The following is a 24,046-nucleotide window of genomic DNA, read 5'->3' as shown; positions in this document are numbered from 1 at the left end:
TCACTTCCAGGTCAATGTTCGGACCATCTACGGCTTCGGCAACGCTTTCGGGCCACCAACACCACGGGTAGACAAGACTCCGATGTTGTGCGACAACACGTACAGAATTCCTTCAAACAGGCATCTGAGACAGCACGTCAGACAGTGGGAACACACGGAAGACCCATCAGTACCGATACAGTGCGCCGACGCCTCACTAGAGAGAACATCCATTGCCGTAGACCTTACCGTGGACCGATCCTCACCCCTCGCCATCGACGTGAACGTCTACAGTTTGTCCAACAACACCAGAACTCGTGACACAGGCAATGGAGAACGGTATTGCAGATGGCAGGACCAGTATATGGCGTCGACGTGGCTAGCGTTATTCTGACCAATGTGTCATGGAACGAGACTCATGGAGAGGTACAAGCTTAATGATTGGGGGGGGGGGGGTCGGCCTGAACCAGAGAGTGGGTCCTGTGGTGTTCCAAAATCTTGGCCCAGGGAGAGGAGGCGACATCACAGCAGTGCGCTACATCGATCAAGCTCTCATACCACATTTCGCACGTCATCGAAACAACGTTTCCCAGCATGACAACGCCCGTACCCACACCCACAGTGTTACTCGGGACTTTCTACAGCAGAACGGTGTCAACGTTATGCACTGATCAGCCCTTAGTCCGAACTTAAATCCGTTCATCAATCGTCTGGCCCACTCCATGTACAGACGCTGCGCTGCTGTTATTGACACTCGCGGCGGACACACCAAATACTGATGTATAGACTGTGTACAGAATGTAAACCTTCTCGGATGAAATTCAGAGGAGAATTAATAACGTCGTACCGAGACCAAACACAGCCGATGGATTGTGCCAGGCTTTTCTGAGAGTGTGGTTCCAGGTGCCAATGGCGTTCATCAATCGTCTGGCCCACTCCAGCCGATGGATTGTGCCAGGCTTTTCTGAGAGTGTGGTTCCAGGTGCCAATGGCGTTCATCAATCGTCTGGCCCACTCCATGTACAGACGCTGCGCTGCTGTTATTGACACTCGCGGCGGACACACCAAATACTGATGTATAGACTGTGTACAGAATGTAAACCTTCTCGTAATGTCTTGGAATTGTGATGAAAAATTGATTTCATCCATTTAGTAAGTCGTTGTCTAAAATGATTTGATTAAAGTGCGTGCCTCTCTGATTTTGAAATCGTACTGGCGTTTTCTTTTGCTGTTTAGTTTAGCGACCTTGACGAAAATTAAGTTGGCCTTAGCAAATAGATTTAGCCATTTTTTATCAAATAATTTATACCGGGGCAGCCCTGTTAAAGAGAACAAGATAACATATTTTAAACCGTCAATATTTACAACCGAGAATAATAATTAAAAATAAAACATTTTACTTTATTAAAACTTTGCAAAAAAATTTCCAATTCAACAAAATAGCCATTTATTTTTAACTACTTCATGCCTTAGTGGCTTCCTGTCACATTCATCCTCCGAGAACCGAGAACAATTAAAAACAAGGCACCTAATAAACACACCAAGTTTAAACATTCTAGCTCAATTAGGAGAATTATTGTGTCCCAAAAAGTGTGACGGACAGACAGACGAGCGGACGGACAGACAGACGGACGACGAACCCATTTCTTCGAAAAACGATAGACAATAAAATATTTAAAAATTTTCAAAAAAATTTCAAATTCAACAAAATAGCCATTTATTTACCAACCAATTCTTGCCTTCATGTGTTGCTGTGTTCGTCTTCCCGTTATACATTCATAGTGAAGCAAAGTCTAGAAGGGCAAAGAATTTCGCCCTGTCAAGGCATCGTTTCGCTAGGAGTTAACAGCGCGAAGACAAAAAGGGAAGAAATAAACAAGGCGAAGCGAAGAAGTCATTCGAATTCTTGGCTTCTCACCAATTATTTACTGCTTTCTTACTTTCACGGCTGTTGACTGATACTGAAGCGATATCAAGACGTGGTTAGTTTATGACAATTTGTCGCGGCTTCATGGTTTTGTCTTCTCCGCTCGTTAACGGAGCGAAGGAAAGAAGGAGCGAGGGTGTATTTATAAAATCTAAGATTTCTCTGTTCAAAATACCATGGTCTCAGTCTATAGGTCGTTTGTACTTCCGTTCTGGCAAAGGAAGTAAAATAAAATGGAAATGGAATTTTACCTCCAATTTCTCTGTCCGATTTCGCTCATTAAGTGTGCCACGGGGGACATTTTGCGCTACAGCAAGGGTTCTTTTACGTGCATGCTAATAGGTACACGAGACCTCGGATTTTGGTCTTATCCGAACGACTAGACACTGTCCTTGCCAGACGCTCTTTCCCGCACCACTATGACAAGGGGAAACCACGCCTTCTGGTAAAGGAAATTGGGAGTAAATCAATGGGTTTCGGGGCCGGTAGAAGTGTTAAGTTGGGATTTGGGTTCTTAATATCCCATTTACATCCTCTAATTAATTCTATCACAAAAACCTTTAACGATAATTTAGCGAATTTCTCGCCTGGACATGATCTTGTACCAGTACCAAAAGGCAAATAGTTGAACCTCAGACCTGGAATATCAATTTCCGGTTCGTCCCATCGCTCTGGCCGGAAGTTATCGTTGTCAGGGAAGAGTGATGATGACTTGTGTGTTTCACGAATGCTGTACACTATTGTCCAGTCTTTCGGTACCTCATAGTCCTACAACGAATCATAATAGACTTAAAGACAACGGTTCCGGAAATGACGTATGAGAGAGAGAGATAAAAAGAGAGAGAGAGATGAGGTGAACGCTTCCAATCGACATACTATGTCATTTCAGACTAACTTATGGTTCAATTTTATTTCATTAATTCGCTTCTGCGTAGTAGGTCCTTACCTGTGAGAGGAAACCGGAAGACCTGGAGAAATGACAGACCTTATGATCTAGCGTGCACACGTTAACCCATTCGGCCAACCAACACTATTTAGTGTAAATCGGTACATAAAATAGTACGCGAAGGCGTAAAATGAGTCGTTTTAAACGAGTAAAAGGCATCATTCTGTCTGTACTAGTTTACGTTAGTACGTCTTACGTAAACAATGTATACCACCCTATCGATGCCAATGATCGACCACGTGACGTCACACGTAGAATGCATTTGAACTTATTAAGACCAGTCATCTTAGGTCTTAGACCGAGTTAGAAGAAGGCTTTCGCATTATCTCTGTGAAACAGACTGTGGACGACCATTTACTAGAGATATTCCCAATATCTAACCCCAGCTTTAAATAGTTCAATCCAATCAAAAGAGTGTCATTATCGCGCTTTGTCTTTATCGTTCTGATTTTCTACCATAGCATATAAAATGAAATGAAATGAAATGGCGTTCTGCTCCAACTGGGCTAACATATTTAGAATGGTTGCCGTTCTGAGAGCTGTCGTCTTATATGCCATGCACGAGACTTGCGTGGGGTTTATAAATAGATCGATACTGGCTTAATCGGAAGAACCGCATTTTCATTGGTTGTTTATAGCACACAAGTATTCCACACCTCTTATTTATGAAATGAAATGAAATGGGGTTTAACGTTCCTACTGTTCTGCTCCGAACTGGGTTAATGAAGAAGGACATACGCCATACAGTGTGCTATGATGTAGGGTGACCCACCATAAATAAATATCTCCATATATATCGACAATTTCGCCACAGTATTTATATATATGCCAAGCCTCAAATCAGTTTCACACAATTATAGTCACTAAATAAACGATCATGTTGTACTTAATAAGCTATGACCATTAATCATCTATAAATAATAGACTGAAAACTGGTTCCATGTGTCGTCCATAACATCCAGACACTTTTGAGTAAAAGATAGGTTACGTGCCCTTGTTTTGAAATTAGAGTCGCTTAACCAGTCTATCGACCATTCTAAGGCTGATTGACAGGTCGGGATAATCAAGACTATTTTTTTACGAAACATAACAGAAAGCTAGAACAAGAAATTGAATTAAGAAATGAGCACGTTAGCTAGCTCAACAATTGTTTTAAGAAGCTTGTAAAAGTAAAATGAAACTACTGCTAGTATCATGTTCCTGTCTAACCCGAGTGTTTCAGAGATAGTATTTGTACTAAACCAAAAGATGCCGCTCTTAACGGTACAGTTAATGATAAAGCGATTTAAAAAATGAAACGAACGTAATTTCTAAATCTGCTGTAATAACCAAGAAGCTTAATTTTACTGCTATTCAAAATCGTCAACAATAAATTTTTTACGGCTGTAATAGTTGATAGATTTGTAGAGAATTGCACGTGCCATGGCTATTTATAGTATCATACTGTTAGAAAGTTGGCCTCGACACGGCGAATGTGCACGCTTCAGTGGTAGTATCGAACTATAAGCGGTTGACTGTATTTCTGTAGGTGCATGGGCCACCCTACGGGGGAAATTTTGCCCAGACAGCGGCACTACGACCTACTCTTATATCGAATTCCAACTGTCATCTTTTACGTGCTCTACCATTTTCACCCATTTTGCTCGATTTAAAACACAATAACCATGATTTCTAATACCTACCCCAATATCAAAGGTCCTCTTGGCTTTCCTGAATCCACCCCCAACAGGTGGAAACATTCTAAGGATTTCTTTGATAACATTTTCAAGGTAATTAAGATTATTGACAACTTCATAGGTCAGATCGTTCTTACTCTGTTCACCAACCTCGTTCAGTTTTAATTCACTTCTGATTTTTTCACAGACATCCGGATTTTTAAACAGTTGTAGCAGGAGAGAACACGTACTACTTGCAGTAGAATGGTGCCCCGCAAATAGTAGCTCAACACATTCGTCTACGATGACATCTTCAGTTAATGTGTTGTTGTCAAGGAAGTTACGTAGAACATCTAGAACACTTACAGCAGCAGAAGTGCTCCGGGTGTCTGACGTTTGAAGCAGTTCTTTTATCTGGTTTTGTAATAATTTTCTTGATTTTAAACCCTACAAAATAAAAAGGTGAAGTTCAATAATGAGTCGAATTCCATCAAATAAATTAGGCCTATGGGTTGGTTAAGCTTGTTGTACGTGACATGGAATGGGGTCACCTGCCTAACCTCGTGGGGTTTCTCTGGGTCCTCTGGTTTCATCCCATCGCTAAATAATTCTACGCGTATTTAAAATAAAAATGTACCATGTTAAGACCAGCTCAATGGAGAATCGACCCGTACATCCAGTGCGGAGAATCAGAAAGGTGTATCTAACAAAGGTCATACGTCTGTAGACTGTATTTGATGACGATGAACGCAGACTACTGGTATTCGTCAAAACTTGTCCCAGAGAGAGATCCCGTATATACGACGGCCAAATCGCATCTAAAGCGAGGAACTGTGGGAAAGAACAAATCAGAGCTCTGTGGTTATGAAGATAAGATAATCGTAATGCCCCAAAAATGTTACAGGCCAAGAAATGTCATAGATTTAACAATGAAACACCCAGTGAACGTGGTTACCTCCCTTTAACTGTAATTCTGCCAATTTTAAGTCAACTAGCTATAGTCTTATATAGATTCCCAACTGTCAGGCATGCCAGGTCAGCTGTCTAGTCATTCGGATGGTACGAAAAACCGAGGTAACGTTTATACATTGGCGTGCACGTAAAAGATCCCCTGGCAGCTGGAATCCAATATTAGAGTAGGGCATATTGCCACTGCCCGGGCAAAAATAGGGCGTTAAACCCCATTTCATTTCATTTCACTTCAACTGTCAGGGAACTTAACGAGATTTTCCTTGCCAGACTACCGTCTTTCACCTATGTCAAAGGGGAAATATAAACTGCATTTTACCCATGGACCTTCCAACACAATCTTGCATAACAGCATGCACGGTCAACACTGGGTCAATTTTTTCTCCCAAATACAGAGAGAGAGAGAGAGAGAGAGAGAGTCATCAAATGGCATTTCGGGACTAACATACGGTGGGAAGAAACCGGAGGACCCGGAGAATAACCACGAGGTTGGACATGTGACCCTACTCCTTGTCACGTACTATGAGGGGATCGAAACCACAATACTTGACTCAATGACAGACCTTATGGTTTCACGCACACCCTTTAAACCACGCCACTTGACTGATTGACCAATCTGATTAAAACACAGATCCTATTTCGTTTTTTTTTTATAGTTCAAAATTTCGTTTTACTTGTCTTTACTACACTAGGATCTGGAAGAGTTGTTATCATTGACGTGTTCTGAATAGCCTATGAAACGATCTGTTACGGCGAGCTTTAGGCGTGTTTTGCACGGAACTGTGGGTAATTCACTAGTAACATCAATGCTGATTGGTTAATCAAATGTCTGACGGCATACGGCCAAAAGCCGCTCGTATGACCTCTGACGTGACATATCGCAACAACCTGTCAGATCTCCATGTAGGCCATCGAAAGTATAAAAAACGAAACGAAAAATAGATCTGTATTTTAATCAGCTTGCTGTTAGACACGACATACCACTCGACCCCCCCCCCCCACCCCCAAGTGGTAGTAGATATTTGGAGTATACGTGCCTTATGAAAGCCGAATCCAGGACAGTTTATTGGTAAACTAAACATATTGTCGACCACTGTTTTAAAGACTGTCGTCAGCTTCTCTTTTTCTGCTTCCTCAAAATCCATTCCAAATATAACTTTCCCAGCCAATCTAAAAGCCAAGTCCCGGCAACATGAATAACCAAGGAGTTCTCCCTTCTCATCGCACCATTCGTGCAAGCATTCTTGGACAACTTTTTGAATTTCAGGAACAAAATTGGCAATGGCACGATGGTCGAGTGCCTGTTGCAAAATCCTTTTCTGCACACGATGGGTTTCGCCATATTTATTTGACAGAGCTCCGTCTCCTAAAAGAATCCGAACACTTTTCGGCCATGTTGATGTTACATGATGTGGTTCACCCAGTAGAACTTTCTTGACGTTATCAGGACCGATAACTCTCACGGTCCGGGACCCGAACAAGTGCGTCTTGTAAATATGACCATACCTGGCAAACCTTTCTGTGTAAAATTCACACCCCTGAAAAATAACACAAAGTACAGCCTCAAAATAATAAACTTAGGATGTCTGTTTAAAATTAGCTGCGTTTGAGAATAGACACGTAGATAGTTGACCGACATATAGTAATTCCTACATCGACGAAATGAAGTGAAATGAAACGGGGTTTATCGTCCTACTATACTGGGCTAATGAAGATGGGGATACGCCATGCTGTGAGCTATGAGAGAAATTTTGCCCGGGCAGCGGCACTATGGCCTACCCTTATATATCAAATTCCAACTGCCAACGGATCTTTTACGTGCACGCCAATTTAAAAACACTAAGCCTACTTAGAGAATTTTGAGAAATATTTATCTACTTCCATTTTCATATTTTATTTGTGCGAAAGATGTAAAACGGCTAAGAAGCGCATAACAAAAAAGGCACAATATTTTTTTTTTTTTTCAAAGTGGCAGCCATTCAGGACAGAGGTCTGTAGAATGTACCGCTTTCGAAAAGAAAATCCCTGCGTAGGTCGAGCAGAACCTCGGCTTTTCCAGTCCGGTTTTCATTTGTAAGGGGAAGTAAAATGTTGCCTGGCACTTGGGATTGTATAAAAAAAAAACAAAAAAAAAAACAGAAATGAAATGAAATGGGGTTTAACGTCCTGCTGTTCTCTGCTCCTACTGGGCTAATGAAGACGGGCATCGCCGGGGATGAAAAGCCGTGGCACGTATTCCGACGAACATAATTGATTACAAATTACAATAAAAAATGAATGTAAATCAGTTTATTTACATAAATATATGTTTTTTGGCCCATTTTCGTACATTTTGTGGAGCCACGGTGGCTAGGTGGTTAAGACGCTGGCTCGCTATCCTGGAGGCCGCGTGTTCGATTCCAGCATTGGCCGAGAAACTTCTTCGGGATTTTCCGGCGTGGTTTCCCATTGTCAGATTGTCAGTGGTGCACAATGGAGGGCCTGACAAGGACAGTTGTCTAGTGGTTCGTACGGGACGCAAAACCGAGGACCCGTGTATACAGTGGCGTACACGTAAAATACCCCATGGCAGTTAGAATTCTATATAAAAGTAGACCATAGTGCCGCTGCCCGGGCAAAATTTCCCTAAAAGCACACTGTATGGCGTATGCGCGTCTTCATTTGCACAATCGCAGAGGAACAGTTGGGCGTTAAACCCCATTTTATTTCATTTCGCACACTTTTTACGATACAAAGAATGGATATTTATCTCTTTTAAACACCATTCTGTTTCTTTTAACAACATGTGACACCCCATCGTGATACCAATTCTCATCCATCATGGCGAACAATTTGTACTTAAAGATGCATTATTCAAGAGCTAAATCTGCTCCAGTGCTTGTTGCAAGTCTTTTTTCTGGCTTCAAATATATGTAAATTATTATTTAGGCTATCGAATGTTCAAGATATTAAATACATTAGGCCTAGGACATCCTCGCCATTTAATAATTTAACGTTAAAAAGGATAATCGAGACTTTGTTTATTATCGTAGCAATGGTAAAATCCAGACTATTTAGTAAAAAATCTTTAAGAACTTCGAGCAGAATAAAGTAATTTGGCTGTAATTTTCAATATGTAAGTATTTTTCAATTTTCTATTTTTAAACTATTATAGCCAGAATGATCAGCTAGCTCTTTATCTAAATCTTACATAATGCATCTTTATGCTACCTTAGTTACGAAGTCTAGGGTTTCTCCTATAATAGGGTAACCCATACTTCCAGGTGGTAGGCGTGGCATGGGGTAGTTCGTCCATGTCAAGAAGAAAAATATCTTCTTAATCAACTGAAATAATTTCGTAAGAAAATCCCACCTACAATGCAGAAAAGAACACAATAATTGTCACTTGTTTGTTAGTAATAGTAAGTTTGAGCCGCACGCACACACGAAATACATTTCATAATTTGCATAAAAGAAAAAATAAATTAATACAAATGCACTAAAGCGTTTTAAGTGTTGAGGTGAGGCATGGCTCAAAATAGATTTAACTGTGTGTTTTAAGTTATTTTTCTTGGAGAAATATAAAACTTCAATAGAAATGTACCTAGTTGTTGAAGCTTTATATTGTTCATGCCAGTTGGGACGAAATTTATATAATGATATTATAAACGAAGCGTTCCCATTTCGTTATGCTTCCCGTTAAAGTCTAAACATTAAGGTCAACTGCAGATTTCGTCCTATTCGCGAGATGTAAATAGGGTTAGAGGGCACGTGATTGTTTACGAGATTGTGGGTTAGGGCTAGAGTTAGCGCTAGACCTGTTGATCAAATCTTCCGTCGCCCCTAATATTTAGACCTAACCTATGGTTCCCGCCATTTCTTGGCACGTTATACACATTTATCATTCACTATTCTTACTATCCGTTGCAAGTTAGCCTACCATTAGTAGGCTACTAGACTAGCTTACAAAATACAAACTACATTAACCACACATTATGCAAGCAAGTTGAAGAGGTAAATCTGCCTATTGCAGGTCTTTCTTTTAGGCCTGAAATGTTTATATAAACTATCGATTAGACATTTATTAACATAAAAAGACCTTAATCAACTCTCGATGCCAATGTGTCGGATTTTCACTAGACTTGAATCCGATTTACTACGCAACGCTCAGTCGCTCATTGATGATTGATTTAATCCAAAAATGGATAATCGAGACTATGTTTTTTCTATTGTACCGACTTTAGTAATGATGATCGAGGCTAGGCCTAAAATTGAAACGCTAATCATCACGGTTCAGAGTGGATCAATTTGACTGAAATGTTCAGCAAATTCCCTTTACATTTATCTAGGTTTTAAATAGGCCCTATTATCAGGCCTATAGTGAGAACAGCCAGCTCTTCATCCAATTTCCCATAAAGCCCCTTTAATGATCTTTATCGTGGATCCAATGTCTTCAAGCTTGAGATTTGAGGAATATTTATTTAAGTGAGTCAATGAAAATCAGTTTAGCAACCAAGAACAGGCCTACGGATCTCAACATCAACTAAATCAACTATATGCAAATCCGTAATGGAGCGTTGAGGATTTATAAAATTACAAAAATACATTAATTGTTTCAAGCTTTCATTAGTAAAGATTCCAGAAATTAATCAGCAAAGATAACAGTAACAGCGTTTCGATCTAACAAGATAGAATCTTACATTTTAGCAGACTTCTTTTTCGGTCGCCATTAATTTTTCTGACGTCATTTCCACGTCACCGACGAAACATTGTTTCAAATAATCGAATAACAGTCGGAACCCGCTGTTATTTTTGCCGTGCACAAGTCGCTGTGTCTCAGTGACTAGGAGGTCAGGTCAGAGGTTCATTCCCGGATTTGGTCGCGAAAGTTCCCCAGGACTTTCCAGCGTGGTATAATGCCATTGACACTCAGTGGTTCGGGACCACGGTCTGACAATGACCGTGTCTAGGCCCTTTTCTCATATCACACTATATATATAGGCACGCCACGCCCGTCTTCACTGACCCGGTCGGTGCAAAACAATAGGACGCTAAACCCCCATTTTAATTAAGACATGGTGCTGTGTTTAATAATACGTTTTCAAAACAGTCATGCTATTCTTCGAAATGGCATTTTTTTTATCTGTTATAATTTTTTTTTTTAACTCGCATTAATATTCCTTATGGGGTCTAAAGTTAGGTCACTCAACCTCACCCCACCCCCACTAATCAACTCACGAATTACGGCACAACTTTCATGTACATAACTATATAATAAAGCCGCCAAATAGTTGGCACCAGGTAGGCCGATGTTTATTTGAAACAAGTTTTTCGTCAAATTGCCAATTCGCTGGACAAATGTATTGTTGCTAAAGAGTTCAGCAACCTGATCGGAGTCAAATAGGACAGTGGGCTAAGTGGTCCGGTCAATGGCTCTGTTCTATTTCTCACAACAACAACTGGAATTCCATACTACTATGTCATCAGCAATATGATATTGCTGAAAATTACGAAAATATGTGTCAATCGTGTTATGTTGAACCTATCTGGAGAGAGAGAGAGAGAGAGAGAGAGAGAGAGGGATGGGGTTTAACGTCCACTCGACACAAACCAGGACTAACATATGGTTTAATTTTATTTCAATAATTCGCATGTGCGTAGGGGTCTTTAGCAGTGGGAGGAAACCGGAAGACCCGGAGAAAACCCTGAAGGTTGGACAGGCGACCCTACTCCTTGTCACGTACAACCAAGGAAGAGCATAATTATCTGGACCCAAATGTAAATTTTATTCGCTCCATTACTCAAATTTTCACTAAAATGATAAATGTATATTTTATACTGGTAATTAGTGGGGGTGGTCACTCCACCAGTATCCACCACTGAACGTTTAGTTGGGTGGGGATGGGTAGGCCAGGGCACTCCAACAGGATCCACCACTGAACATTTAGTTGGGTGGGGGTGAGGACAATGGTCCTCCACTAGGATCCACCACTCAACATTTAGTTGGGGGGGGGGGGCAAGGGTCCTCCACCAGGATCGACCACTGAACATTTAGTTGGGTGGGGGTGAGGACAATGGTCCTCCACCAGGATCCACCACTCAACATTTAGTTGGGTGGGGGGTGGGGGCAAGGGTCCTCCACCAGGATCGACCACTGAACATTTAGTTGGGTGGGGATGGGCATTCCAGGGCACTCCAACAGGATCCACCAATATTTAGTTGGAAGGGGGCGGGGACAAGGGCCCTCCACCAGGATCCACCACTGAACATTTAGTTGGGTGGGCAGGCCAGGGCACTCCAACAGGAGCCACCAATATTTAGTTGGAGGGGGCGGGGACAAGGGCCCTCCACCGGGATCCACCACTGAACATTTAGTTCGGTGAGGGTGGGGAGGCTAGGGCACTCCAACAGGATCCATCAATATTTAGTTGGAGGGGGGCGGGGACAAGGGCCCTCCACCGGGATCCACCACTGAACATTTAGTTCGGTGAGGATGGGGAGGCTAGGGCACTCCAACAGGAGCCACCAATATTTAGTTGGAGGGGGCGGGGACAAGGGCCCTCCACAGGATCCACCATCCGATGTACACATTGGCGTGCACGTACGTAACAGATCCCTTGGCAGTTGGAATTCGATATATGGCGAATACTCGTCTTGATTAGCCCAGTCGGAGCAGAACAGTAGGACGTTAAACCCCATTTCAATTCTTCTTGGCAATTCGGTGAAGACAGTGTGGAAGACCCGCGCGCTGCCTAGGCACCATTTACCTCATAACACACTGCATGGTGTTCCGTTTTCATTAGCCCGTTTGATTCAGACACGGGTACGACGTATTTGTCTCTACCGCCTTTTGGAACTAAGTACACGCGGGAAATCCCCTATAGTCCGGGTTTATTCTGCTCTACAGAAACTATGGAATCATTCCTATGACAGAAAATGAAAGTAGATTATACTTGTATTATTACAGGCCCGGAACTGTACAGCACAGTGGGCGCTTACGGCTGGCACCTGGATCCAATCACTTGATTTAATATGTTTTGTTTGTTTCTTGCAGTGGCTATATGTAGTTTGTCGTGTCCACAGGTTTGTCTTGTCGGTTTTGTTTTGTGTGTAGTGCGGCACTCCTACTTTTACTATTATATATATAATTAGTTTCGTCAGGATCTGTTTTGTCATCACCTAATTTCAGAAACATTGTCCTCTTTTTATGCCAGTTTATTTTCGGTTCGGTAAATTAGTTGTTTCTATGTTATGTTTATTTCTTGAAATAAGTCTAGAACGCAATAGAATAATTCTATTCCTAGCATATCTTTATTCTTTATATATAGATGGCATCATTGACATGGTGCCAAAACGCGCGCGCGCCTCGCTTCCAAACATCACGTGGAATTTGATGTATATAAACAAAGAAGAAGGGTTTCTCAAAGAAACTTAATTTTCATTTCAACATCGGAGAAATTAGTGTGGACCGTAGGTAAGTGTTACCTATTTATATTCTATTATTTGACCCCATGCATATTTATATATGTTTGTTTGTATTTCATGCTATGTTTACCTGTCTAAGGGGAGAGATCGGGGTCAAGGGTCAAATCAACAGGTACAAAATAAAACACAGGATGAATTCATCAATAAAATTCTACTATGATGGAAGCGGTTATGCATGATGGGAGGAGAAAAAAGGATTTTGAAATATTATTAACAGAACTTCCAGTGGTGCAAGAGGGTGGGTCTGGCAAGTAAAGTGTCTAGTCGTTCGGATGAGAAGAAAAACCTAGGTCCTGTGTCCGGGAAACATTGGCCTTACAGCATACCGTATGCCCGTCTTCATTCGGAACTGAAAACGATCTTGTATGTCAGGATCTTAAATAAAACCGTATTTGTGAAATCATTTAAAAAAAACCATGATAGTTAACAGTAAACTGAATTTGAGTTTTTATAGCGCATAACTAGCAGAATCACTAATTAATTTCATTTTATAGCACATATCTTTTAAATTGCATGATCACTAAATTTGATTTTATAATGCATAACTTTAAGGATCAATTATAGCATATAACTTTTAATTTGCATGATCACTAAATTTGATTTTTATTTTTTTTATTTATTTTTTTTTTAAATATAATTGTCTAACTTACCCCACATTACCAAATATGACAAGAGGTGTGTTTACATATGTAATTTGCCATTGTGACAAAGGTTGACGTTGTGGGTTGTCAAATTTGAAATAATAGCATATCAGCTTCAGGCTTTGTCTCTTAGAGTTACATTCGCTTACAATCTGTCACCACTCCGGCATACGTTTCAGCTCATCAGCAATATGCAAACCACTTAAATGAGAAGTGGTATAATTAATGTGTCATAGAAAGGGAACACCCACACTGCCTCATACACAGGTTGTTCAAAGCATATTCAGTTTATCAAAATTACGAGCAGTGCACAAAGTTGACGGTAAACACAATGTGTGGGTAAGTTGTCTAACAATAAACACATTCCGCACTTCGTGATAAGCACTGTGATTTCTTTTTAGATGTAGAATGAGAACGCGTGACAACTTGTAAATTGTTCCAATTCTTCTTGTGTTTGTCATCATAATAAGAATAACTTCTACTAACTTACTTATTACATAATTACCTCGTAAGTCTACCACGTCTTACATAACATTGGCTGCATCTGACTAATATCAAACAAGTGCAAATAGACTAGCGAAAAAAAGATCTGGAAAATAGACACAATTACTGCTATCACACGATTGCGCAACGAAAATAATCAACTCATACGTCTATCTCGTCTGACTGATATATTAGCAAAAAACGATCTAGAAATTAGACACAAGCGCTGCCATCACATGATTGCGCAACGAAAATAATCATCTCGTCTGAATGACATAATAGTAAAAAATGATCTGGAAATTGGACGCAATCGCTGGCATCACAAGATTGCGCAACGAAAACAGTTTGTATTGGTTTAATTGCCTGGAATGGTTTACCTAGTTCTGATATGATATATCGGGCAGACCTATTTTTAAAACTAAAATTAACTCGGCGTGATGGGTTGGGTGGTCGAGTGGTCTGACGCGTGCGCCATAGATCATAAAGTCAAGTCGCGTGGTTTCGATCGGAAGCTTGTACGTGACAAGGAGAAGGGTCACTTGTCCAACCTCGTGAGGTTTCGCCGGGTCCTCCCACTGCTAAAGATGGTTTTAGGTCGAAAACACCAAGTACGGGCCCGCTAAGTATATTCTGTCATTGAGTCAAGTGGCATGGTTTCAGATGCAAGCTTGTACGTGACAAGGAGAAGAGGGTCGCGTGTCCAGCCTATTTTTGAAACTAAATATAATTCCCCTGTCCATCCTCGTGAGTTTTCTCTGGGTCCTCCAGTTCCCTCTCACTGCTAAAGACCCCTACGCGCAATCGAATTATTGAAATAAAATTATTAGTCCAAAATTACCGGGTTTGTTCGAGTGGAAGCTAAACCCCAGTTCCTTTTAAGACTCAAACCTCGTGGGTTTTCTCTGGGCCCTCCGGTTTCCTCCCACTGTTAACTTTCTAAGGAAAGGTTACTTTGATCTAGAATAAATTGATGACTTAATTTCCAATCTATGAATCTGTGAATATTCTTCTGGTGTAATTGTTTTTACCAATTATATTGTCAGAAGTTATCTGAATTCTCGTAATAAGTTATTTAGAAATAGGTAAACACCGAACACGTGGCTTGTGGTCAGTCTATTTTTAGAACCAGAACCAGAAACACGCGGCACCAAGTGAAGAAAGGTGTATATAGGTTTCATATATACTACCTGGCACTTCCTTTCATTCTGTTCTCGCAGACGGCCACGCGCGCCTATATCTGTGGCGCCATTCTGCGAATCCATACAGCGCATATACCATCTATAAACTTTGGTTTACGATTACCCGACCGATCCTATTTTTTTTTTTTTTTTTTTTTTATTAAGCTGAAATCTATAACCCTAAACTTTTTAACTTATTTCCCCGACCATGTAACTCAGTCTTGGCGTGATTTTCACTAGACAATTTCCAACACTAAGATTCCGGTATTATTTTCAGGAATAATAAAAAGATTTTTCAACCGACTGACCGGATCTTGGGGATTAAGGAACCATAAACAAAGTTATTTCTCTTCCCTGCCTTGTATATAGTACAGAGTCTTTAATCAAACACATTCCTTTTAATTTTTGGGTTTATTAAACCACGCCCCAAATAAGCATTTTCCGTAAACCAACTTCAAGTGATCGTATGTGATCGTAGATATTCCATATTAGCTGTGTTTGGAGGAGTGTGTGTAGCCTATCCTTTAAAAACAAGTTCCAGATAGGATTGTTACATGACCATTTTATTTCAATAAATTTATGTATTATAGTTTTAGTCACAACCCCGTCATCACAAAACCCACCTCTCAGTTCTTCTAATATAAGATTTTTATACTTATATATACCTTTGGGATGCCAAAATGATGATTTCATTTCAATTTTTTAAATTATTTTCTGTCATAAAGCCCAAGTCCCCACACACCCAAATCCTCACCCCACCCCACCATCTCTATCACACCCAACTATAGAACTGTTCATTTTGATAACAACTGCTAGAGTTATTTGCATGTCTGAATTCAGTACAGAAGCTTATTAACGTATCTAGAATGTAAAGCTTTTGAGAAGCGTGCATTCCTGTCTAATCTCGAATAACCAAATGTTTTGGCACTGGTTTCTTAAATAGTACGTTCTCACGTGTGTTTCTTTCCTTCCAGGTCTCGTGCAAATCGATGACGTCACATATTCGTCCTCTAAGTGCATGTTTAGAGCGGTGGAATATAGGTAGTAATATGGAAGCGGTCGGGCTTCTACCTACGCCAGTTCCGTCAACTAACTCTCCGGAACCGACCACCCAACGCAGCATCGTGGAGCAGTTACTGGACAAAAAGTTGGCGGAGGGCGATTTCTGGTACGTGGTCGTCGCTGAGTGGTTGGAACATCTTAAAAAGTACCTGGGAATCGCCTCAACAAGAAAGTATTATCAAAATAAAGCCGCATCACCGCCTGGACCAATCCACACTCGCCGTGATTACGCGCATACAGTGGACTTTTTACACGAAGATGCCTGGCGTATGTTGGTGAGCTGGTACGGCCTGGCCGAAGGTCATAAACCAATGAAACTTGTGGTGTTTGGATACAAGAGAGGAGCGGAAATCGAACACAATTTGAACTCTTTCAAGGTTATGTTATCTACTTCGCCGGCTGAAGATTTCCATAACGTGAGATTTAGCAAAATGGAAAGAGCCGGTCACATTGAGTGGAAAGTCCGAGAACTTTACAGAACGCCAAATTCACAACAAACGAGATTGTGGGCCAAGGCAGATGTGGACAGTGATTGGCAGCCTGTGTTACATCGCGACAGATCCATGGGAAAAATACTAGGAGTAGATTCCGATTTCACGCGACCAATCGTCGCTATGGAAGTGTGTAGTAGAGAAGGGGGGTGGAAGTCGCCACCCGAAGGCGTAGAGCCAACCAATGAACTACCCTTTGGTCCGCTTTACGAACATTCGATTTTTGATGACGTCACAACTGCTTGGGAAATTGACATTCATGATCAGATTGAACAGATCGGTAAAAATTTCATTGAAAAATTACACGGAAGTTTCAGTGGATTTGTCCACAAATCAAAGGAATATGTTGAAGAAAGGGAGGGGCATTTACGGGAAAGAGAGCGTGAGATGTACGAGCGGGAATCCGTGACGGATAAATTGACTGGTCGTCTGCAAGACAAGGAACGTCGTCTGAACGAGGAGCTGGAAACGTGTGAAACAAAGACGCGGGAATTTGAATCCCGGCGACTGCAACTGGAGAAGGAATTTTTGGAGAAGGTTGAAAAAGTTGAGAAAAATTTGGAAGAAAGAACAACTGAATTAGAAAAACAGAAAACGCAATTGGAGAAAGAAAAGAATAATTTTGAGGAAGAAATGAAGGTAAGCAATCGATTTTTTTAAAATTTAATTTTAATGGATAGTTAATCCCTTATGATAATTAGCTAGCAGTGGGGAGTATAAAATGATATGGGGTTTAACGTCCTACTTTTCTGTTCCGACTGGGCTAATGAAGACGGGCATACGCCATGCAGTGTAGTGTGATAGAAATTTTCCCGGGCAGTGGCACTATGACCTAGTGTTTTATCGAATTCCAACTGCCAAGGGATCTTTTAAATGCATACCATTGTGTTCACGGGTCGTCGGTTTTCCTTCCCATCCGAACGACTATACACTGTCCCTTGCCAGATCCTCGGTCCGACACCACTGACAAGGGATTTGAACCATGACGGAAAATCGAGACGAATCTTCTAGGCCAATACCGGTATCGAAACACGGAATCTCCAGGCTAGCGAATCATTTAATAATATGACCTTAAAGATACATTATGTAAGATTTAGATGAAGATCTGGTCGGTCATGCTATAATAGCGTAAAAATAGATAATTAAAATGAATATATTGAAAATCTCGGTCATGATATTCCTTTATTCTGAGCAAAGTTATGTATGAGTGTTTGATGTTTTGGAACGATTTAGTCTAAATAGTCTCGAATGCCATGTAACTATTCTATGACCTTAATAAACATGATAACTGGCATCAAACAAAATATGTATATTTAGATATATAGTCATAAAAACACAAATATGGTGGACACGTGTTTCCCAGATGGCGGGAAATAAGATAAGATAGGTAGAATGCCACTTGCGTCATGCAGTGTTTATTATAATATATGTTCATAGGAACTGATAGTTACTAACGTTACACTGGGGCCGTGTACATCACGTGACTCTCAAGTATTAAAGTAGCAATATTATTATTAAAGATGCATTATTCAAGAGCTAAATCTGCCTATTGCAGGTCTTTCATTGGGCATTAAATTATTAATTAGACATTTATGAACATAACAAGCCCATAAACAACTCTCTAGACGTCGGATGGGCAAGATTTAAATGGATTTAAACATCCGGGAGATTTAAAAATTTAACGATAAAATGGACCATGAACGATCTCAGCTATATCTTCAAACAGTCATAACTTTGCTCATAATCAAGTAACTGAATAACATTTTTAACAGTCCTGTTTGAATCTCGTGAACTTTGACCAAATTTGCATTGAGCCTTAACTTTTAGAACTAACCAGTGACTTGCCTAGACTTATTGTTGCATTAAGGCAAAGATGAAGTTCTCTGTTACTCATTATGATAATTAGTTGGCAGTGGGGAGGAAAGAATAACAAAATAATATATAACTCGGTATTACACGTACTTTATTTATATTGACAGTTTGGCAAGAAAGAAAAATTAATCAGGCCAACCATTTAGGGGGCCACGGTGAGTAAGGGGTTGACTCACTAACCTAGTCCCGTGTTCGATCTCTGTGTTGGCTGAGAAAGTGGTCCCCCCTTGTCAGTGGTGTAGGACAGAGGGCCTGGCAAGGGACAACGTATAGTCATTCGGATGGGACAAAAAACGAGATTTCATGCCAACACGTTAGTTTTTTACAGCATAGCCGGTGTATAGGTCTATCCATTTATAGAAATAGATGATTCAACTTAACAAAGATGTTTTCTGTGTAGGAGAAAGCATGAGACGAGCTTTCTTCCCCAGCATAACTAAAGTCGAGGACTTTATCTTGCTTATAAACTGTCTATGTTTACATGTACGTAAAATGAGAATATCCTAGAATTCCCGTAAGAAAAACCCTATATCATGTTTTCTCATGGAAAAAAACCTATCCTGTAAGAATAACTCGATACAAGTTTAAAGAAAAACTTTCAGAAGAATAACAACAAATTCCCCTGTATATATCCAAAGCCGCCCCCGGCTTTCAGACCGCAAGTTATTCCGGACATAGAATATACCCCATAGATCAAAGAGATTTACCGTTATAGGTTTATAAATCCGTCTAAAACTGATTTTATTGAAAGTAGGTGATTCAACTGAACAAAAATACCCTCTGCTATATCCATCTAAAACCTGATTTTGTTCAAATATATGATTAAACTTAACAAATATAGGTATTCTATCCGTCTAAAAACTGATTTTATCCCTTTCGGGCCCAAGTGGTTAAGTTTTAAAATAATTTCTTGTTTTATGATATTTTATAGATGATTTGGGTTTAGTTAGGGGTATCCACAAAATTATTTTTAAGTTTTATAAATTTTGCTGAAGCGGGTGGGGGTGGGACTTGAACGGTAAAGGGGTAAATTATTTTCAATACGAAAAAGACCAAAAATGTTTAAATTATTCTGAAATCTGTATTTTCATCATAACTTTAATCCGCAACACTAAACAGACAATTCAAACAAAGAAAACTATATTGTCTAAACAATTTGAAGCAATAATCCATAGTTAAATTCATTCAACTAAAGGCGTAAACAAATTTAACTTGAAATACAAATGTATAGTTAATTTCCAACCGCACTATGCAAATCTAGAAAACATTATTTTGATTTATTATAGCATAAGAAAACATTACACGTAACACATTTACTCTGAGGGGATTCAATGTTTTTCTTAGAACAAACCTCACATCGACCACGATTTTCTGAAAACATATATCATTTCACAGATCAGTTGTAATTTAAAATCTCTTTGTCATGTTGTAAAGGGATAGATTCAGACATATTAATCAATTCGCAAAGGAAAAGTCACATAAATTTGGAAAAAACGCATTGGTACTTCAGAGTCCCAGGACGTTCAATCTGCCTGACCGGACTGATACGTCCCACCGAAAATAAATATGACAGTAATTGCAAATATTACCCGTTTTTTTATATAAACTTTATGAAAGGGTTCTGCTTTCGATAAAGTTTCATGAAAAAAAATCTCAATCATTTTACTTACTTTGAACTTTCTCCGTGCCTTCAAACATGCACAAAAATTTTCTTACAAAAACATCACCGTGATTTTGTATTTGACACTGAAATGCCACTCTACAATTTTTTTGCACTAAGACTGCACTACTTCAACCCAACCTTAGACCTACCTAAAACTGACTTATAATGAAATACTGACCATAATACACATATGCATTGCAACACTGTATTCACTATATGATTGGACATGAGAGTCCCGTCGGGCCTGAAAGGGTTATAGAAACAGATGGATGATTCAACTCAACAAAAAAAAATACCCTGTGCTATATGTCTAGAAACTTATTTTGTTGAAATAGGTGATTCAACTGATCTGTATCATTGGGGGTGAATGATTCACCTTGACGCTATGAAGATGAATCAAAACAAATGATATCATGCCGCCCCCTCTCCATGTGTGGGTAATTAAGTCTATATCATATGTAACAAATGTGTTGCTGATCAACATTATTAGTTGTTTTAAGTCAGTTGTGTTTGTGTCACGTCCTTTATTATTCGTGCAATTCTAGTCTATTTCAAAGGTTTCGGTAAGTGGCAGGGATGGACAGAGAGGTTCTCATAGGCGTAGGAGCCGGGGGGGGGGGGGGCATGGGGGGCATTTGCCCCCCCCCCCCCCCCCAAATTTCATTTTCGGGCAATGAAAAATTCGACGACCTTTTTTTTTCTATTAACGTTTAGAGAAAAAATATAACTAACTTATTTCTATGAGATCCACACTGCCCGAAAAGTATTTTCTCGTCTTTTTCTTGTCCACTGCATGCCCGAAAATATGTCCGAAGCTCTCTTATGATAGGTATGCCCGAAAAAACGGTATTGATTTCGGGCAATTTTCTCTTATGCCCCCCTGAATTACTTTGAGCTCCTACGCCTATGGAGGTTCTCGCGTCGTTTCGGGGCCCATTGTCTTGAATTTACGTCGTTTTGGATTAATTGGCAGGATTGCCACTCTCTAAATGTGTGCTTAGGCTAGAGACATCAGGATATTCGCTAGAAAGAAAGCACCATTTAAAGAATAGCCTACTGCGGACAGTGCCAGACTGAGCGGCTTCTCAACCCAAGCTCGCTAAAAGCCTATAAAACCATTCTATTATTTTGTTTTCATCTGTTCTCTAATATTTATACGTTTATTTCTATGTTTTCAGAAAATGTCAGAGTTGCACAAAATACGAGACAGTCGAATCAAATTAGACATAGGTGGTCATCAGTTTACTACATCATTACTCAGTTTAACACGTGACCCGGCCTCCATGCTGTCCGCCATGTTTAGTGGGCGGCACGATATAAAGAAAGAAACAGACGGTAGTTATTTCATTGATAGAGATGGCACTCATTTCCGATATATATTAAATTATCTGCGTGATGGTGGAATCAAAGAGGGAACACTACCCAATTGTGAAAACATATGGAGGGAACTACTTACCGAAGCGGAATATTACCAGTTAAACGAACTCGCTGAATATCTGAATGCGCTCCTTTTCTGTAAAACATCACCAGATGGCGACACTTTCGTATAGGCTAAAACGCACAATTTTGATTGATAAAGGACATCCTCAAATAAAAATCATTTCCATAGACTATTTGAAATATAAACTCTGCAATTTCAACTACGGACACCGTTGATGGTAATATTTTCCTATTTTTAGTCAAATATTAAAATTGAAGGCAATTTTAGTTGCTTTCGTTTGTGATCGTCCTCGATTTTGTTAGGCCTATATTTTCCCCAAAATGTATGTTTTACTGAACTTTTCGGCATTTGAAATAACCTGTGTTGAACTCAGAAATATTTCGATTTGAATGTGCTTTCATGTGTATTCTTGTCAATGTGCAGTTTAAACTGTGTGCGGATTTGGGATTGAAGTGGCTTGCTTTGTTAAAGGGAGACAACTCCAGTTTTGAGAAATTAAACTATGCAATTTAAAATACAGTGATTTGTCCATTAAAGAAAACTGTATTTGCAATGGATATATTATATTTTAAACACTTGCGGTTACCGATTGCAGTCTGGTGATTCGTGTAGTTGGCTTGAATTAAGCATTGTCCATATATGCAAGCCTAGAATTTCACCCGTTCCTCTCTCCGCTCTGCCCCAATTAGAAGTAATATTATTATTACGACCATGGGTTACGAATTACGATACTGTAAATATAATATGATATTTATATAGGCCCATGTTTGTTTATATAGGCCTATTTGTGTGTATATTTTTGTATATTGGAGAATAATTGTGATATACGATATATTTTATAGATGTATATATAGAATATTGTTATTTATAGAAAACAGAGATATTGCATACAATTAATGAGAAATAGAATTCAATGTAACTATAATGAAAACACTTAAAGGGCCTTTATGGGAGATAAGATAAAAAGTTGTCAGTTCTCGCTATAATAGTACGTAAATAGAATATGCTGAAAATTTCAGTCAAATTGCCCCACTCTGAAACGAGATATTAGCGGTTGAATTTTAGGCCTAGCCTCGATCATCATTACTAAAGTCGCTACGATAAGAAAACAAAGTCTCGATTATCCAATTTTACGTTTAATTATTTTTTTAAAAATGTATCCCAATCCGCTAAATATCCCAGGCTGGGATGGTATCGAGAGTTGATTTTGGTCTGGATAAGTTAATCAATGTCTAATTAATAATTTAGATAACATTTCAGGCCTAAAGAAAGACTTGCAATAGACAGATTTACCTCTTGTATAATGTATGTTTAATGAAGTAATTAAAATGTTGAATTAACATGTACAATTCGTTGTAAATAATTGCTGCCTGTCCAATATTGTCAAAAATCAAACAGTTTAAATTTAAAGAAATACAAGCTGCTTGGGGCGGGGGGTGTCGTTTTTTTAAACAATATTATATTAAAAAATTGAAAGGTATTGAGAACAGACATGCGCGATATGACCTCTCTCCTAGCTGCTCGTGCTTTGACATAATATGTCCTTTTATCTAGATCATCCAGGTTCAGCGTTTCCTGCGTGGTTTCCCCTTGTCGGTTGTACAGGAAGGAGGTCTGATAATGAAAGCTGTCTAGTCGTTCGGATGGGACCAAAAACCGAGATCCCGTGTACACGTGGGTCATTGAATGGCACGTAAAACGTCCCTTGGTAGTTGGAATTCGATATAAGAGTGGGCCGTAGCGCCGTTGTCCAGGCAAAATTTCCCTCATAGCACACTGTATGGCGTATGCCCGTCCTCATTAGCCCAGTCGGAATAGAACAGTAGGACGTTAAACCCCTTATCATTTGATTTCCGGGTTAATAGATCAAGTAGAGGTGTTATCAGATGTTTTAAAATAATATATTCATGTGGTTTGACGTCCCACTTTTCTCCACTAACTGATCTAATGAGCCATGGCGGAAAATATGGTTTTTCGTATCGTCAATGGAATATATAAGGTCTCGATTTATCACTGAAAGGACACGACGATTATCCTCGCCATATACCCTCCTATTCAACATAGGCAAAAATCAGACTGGATAATCGCGAGACAGTTTAGGGAGTGTGCGCCATACTGGACACAAACTAGGTCATTTCGGAACTAAAATATGGTTTAATTTTAATTCAATGATTCTCTTGCGTGTAGGGGTCTTTAGCAGTGGGGAGCATATCTTCCCTATTATACGTGTGGGGTTTTTTGGGGGGTGTGTGTGTGTGGGGGGGGGGTGTTGTCG

At 39.8% G+C, this 24,046-nt stretch overlaps 2 protein-coding genes across 2 annotated transcripts; one reads left to right on the top strand and one right to left on the bottom strand.

Moving 5' to 3' along the window:
• Nucleotides 1–1,100: 1,100 nt before the first annotated feature.
• Nucleotides 1,101–8,675, bottom strand: LOC126815339 (cytochrome P450 26A1). The gene is made up of 4 exons (XM_056099989.1): nucleotides 8,667–8,675; nucleotides 6,510–7,038; nucleotides 4,535–4,806; nucleotides 1,101–2,674 (listed from the first exon to the last, which is right to left on the bottom strand). Exons 1-4 carry the CDS (start codon nucleotides 8,673–8,675, stop codon nucleotides 2,324–2,326), a joined length of 1,161 nt encoding a protein of 386 aa, XP_055955964.1. The 3' UTR covers nucleotides 1,101–2,323.
• A 4,110-nt stretch (nucleotides 8,676–12,785) lies between these two features.
• LOC126816176 (uncharacterized) lies at nucleotides 12,786–23,113 on the top strand. The gene is made up of 3 exons (XM_050542432.2): nucleotides 12,786–12,929; nucleotides 16,217–17,434; nucleotides 21,509–23,113. The coding sequence occupies exons 2-3, from the start codon at nucleotides 16,232–16,234 to the stop codon at nucleotides 21,878–21,880; spliced, it is 1,575 nt and encodes a 524-aa protein (XP_050398389.2). The 5' UTR covers nucleotides 12,786–12,929; nucleotides 16,217–16,231; the 3' UTR covers nucleotides 21,881–23,113.
• Nucleotides 23,114–24,046: the final 933 nt, after the last annotated feature.

The sequence above is a fragment of the Patella vulgata genome, chromosome 3, assembly GCF_932274485.2.
Source record: "Patella vulgata chromosome 3, xgPatVulg1.2, whole genome shotgun sequence".
Lineage (NCBI taxonomy): Eukaryota > Metazoa > Mollusca > Gastropoda > Patellidae > Patella > Patella vulgata.
The sequence above is the reverse complement of the archived record's forward strand: the minus strand, read 5'-3'. Positions and strand labels throughout refer to the sequence as shown.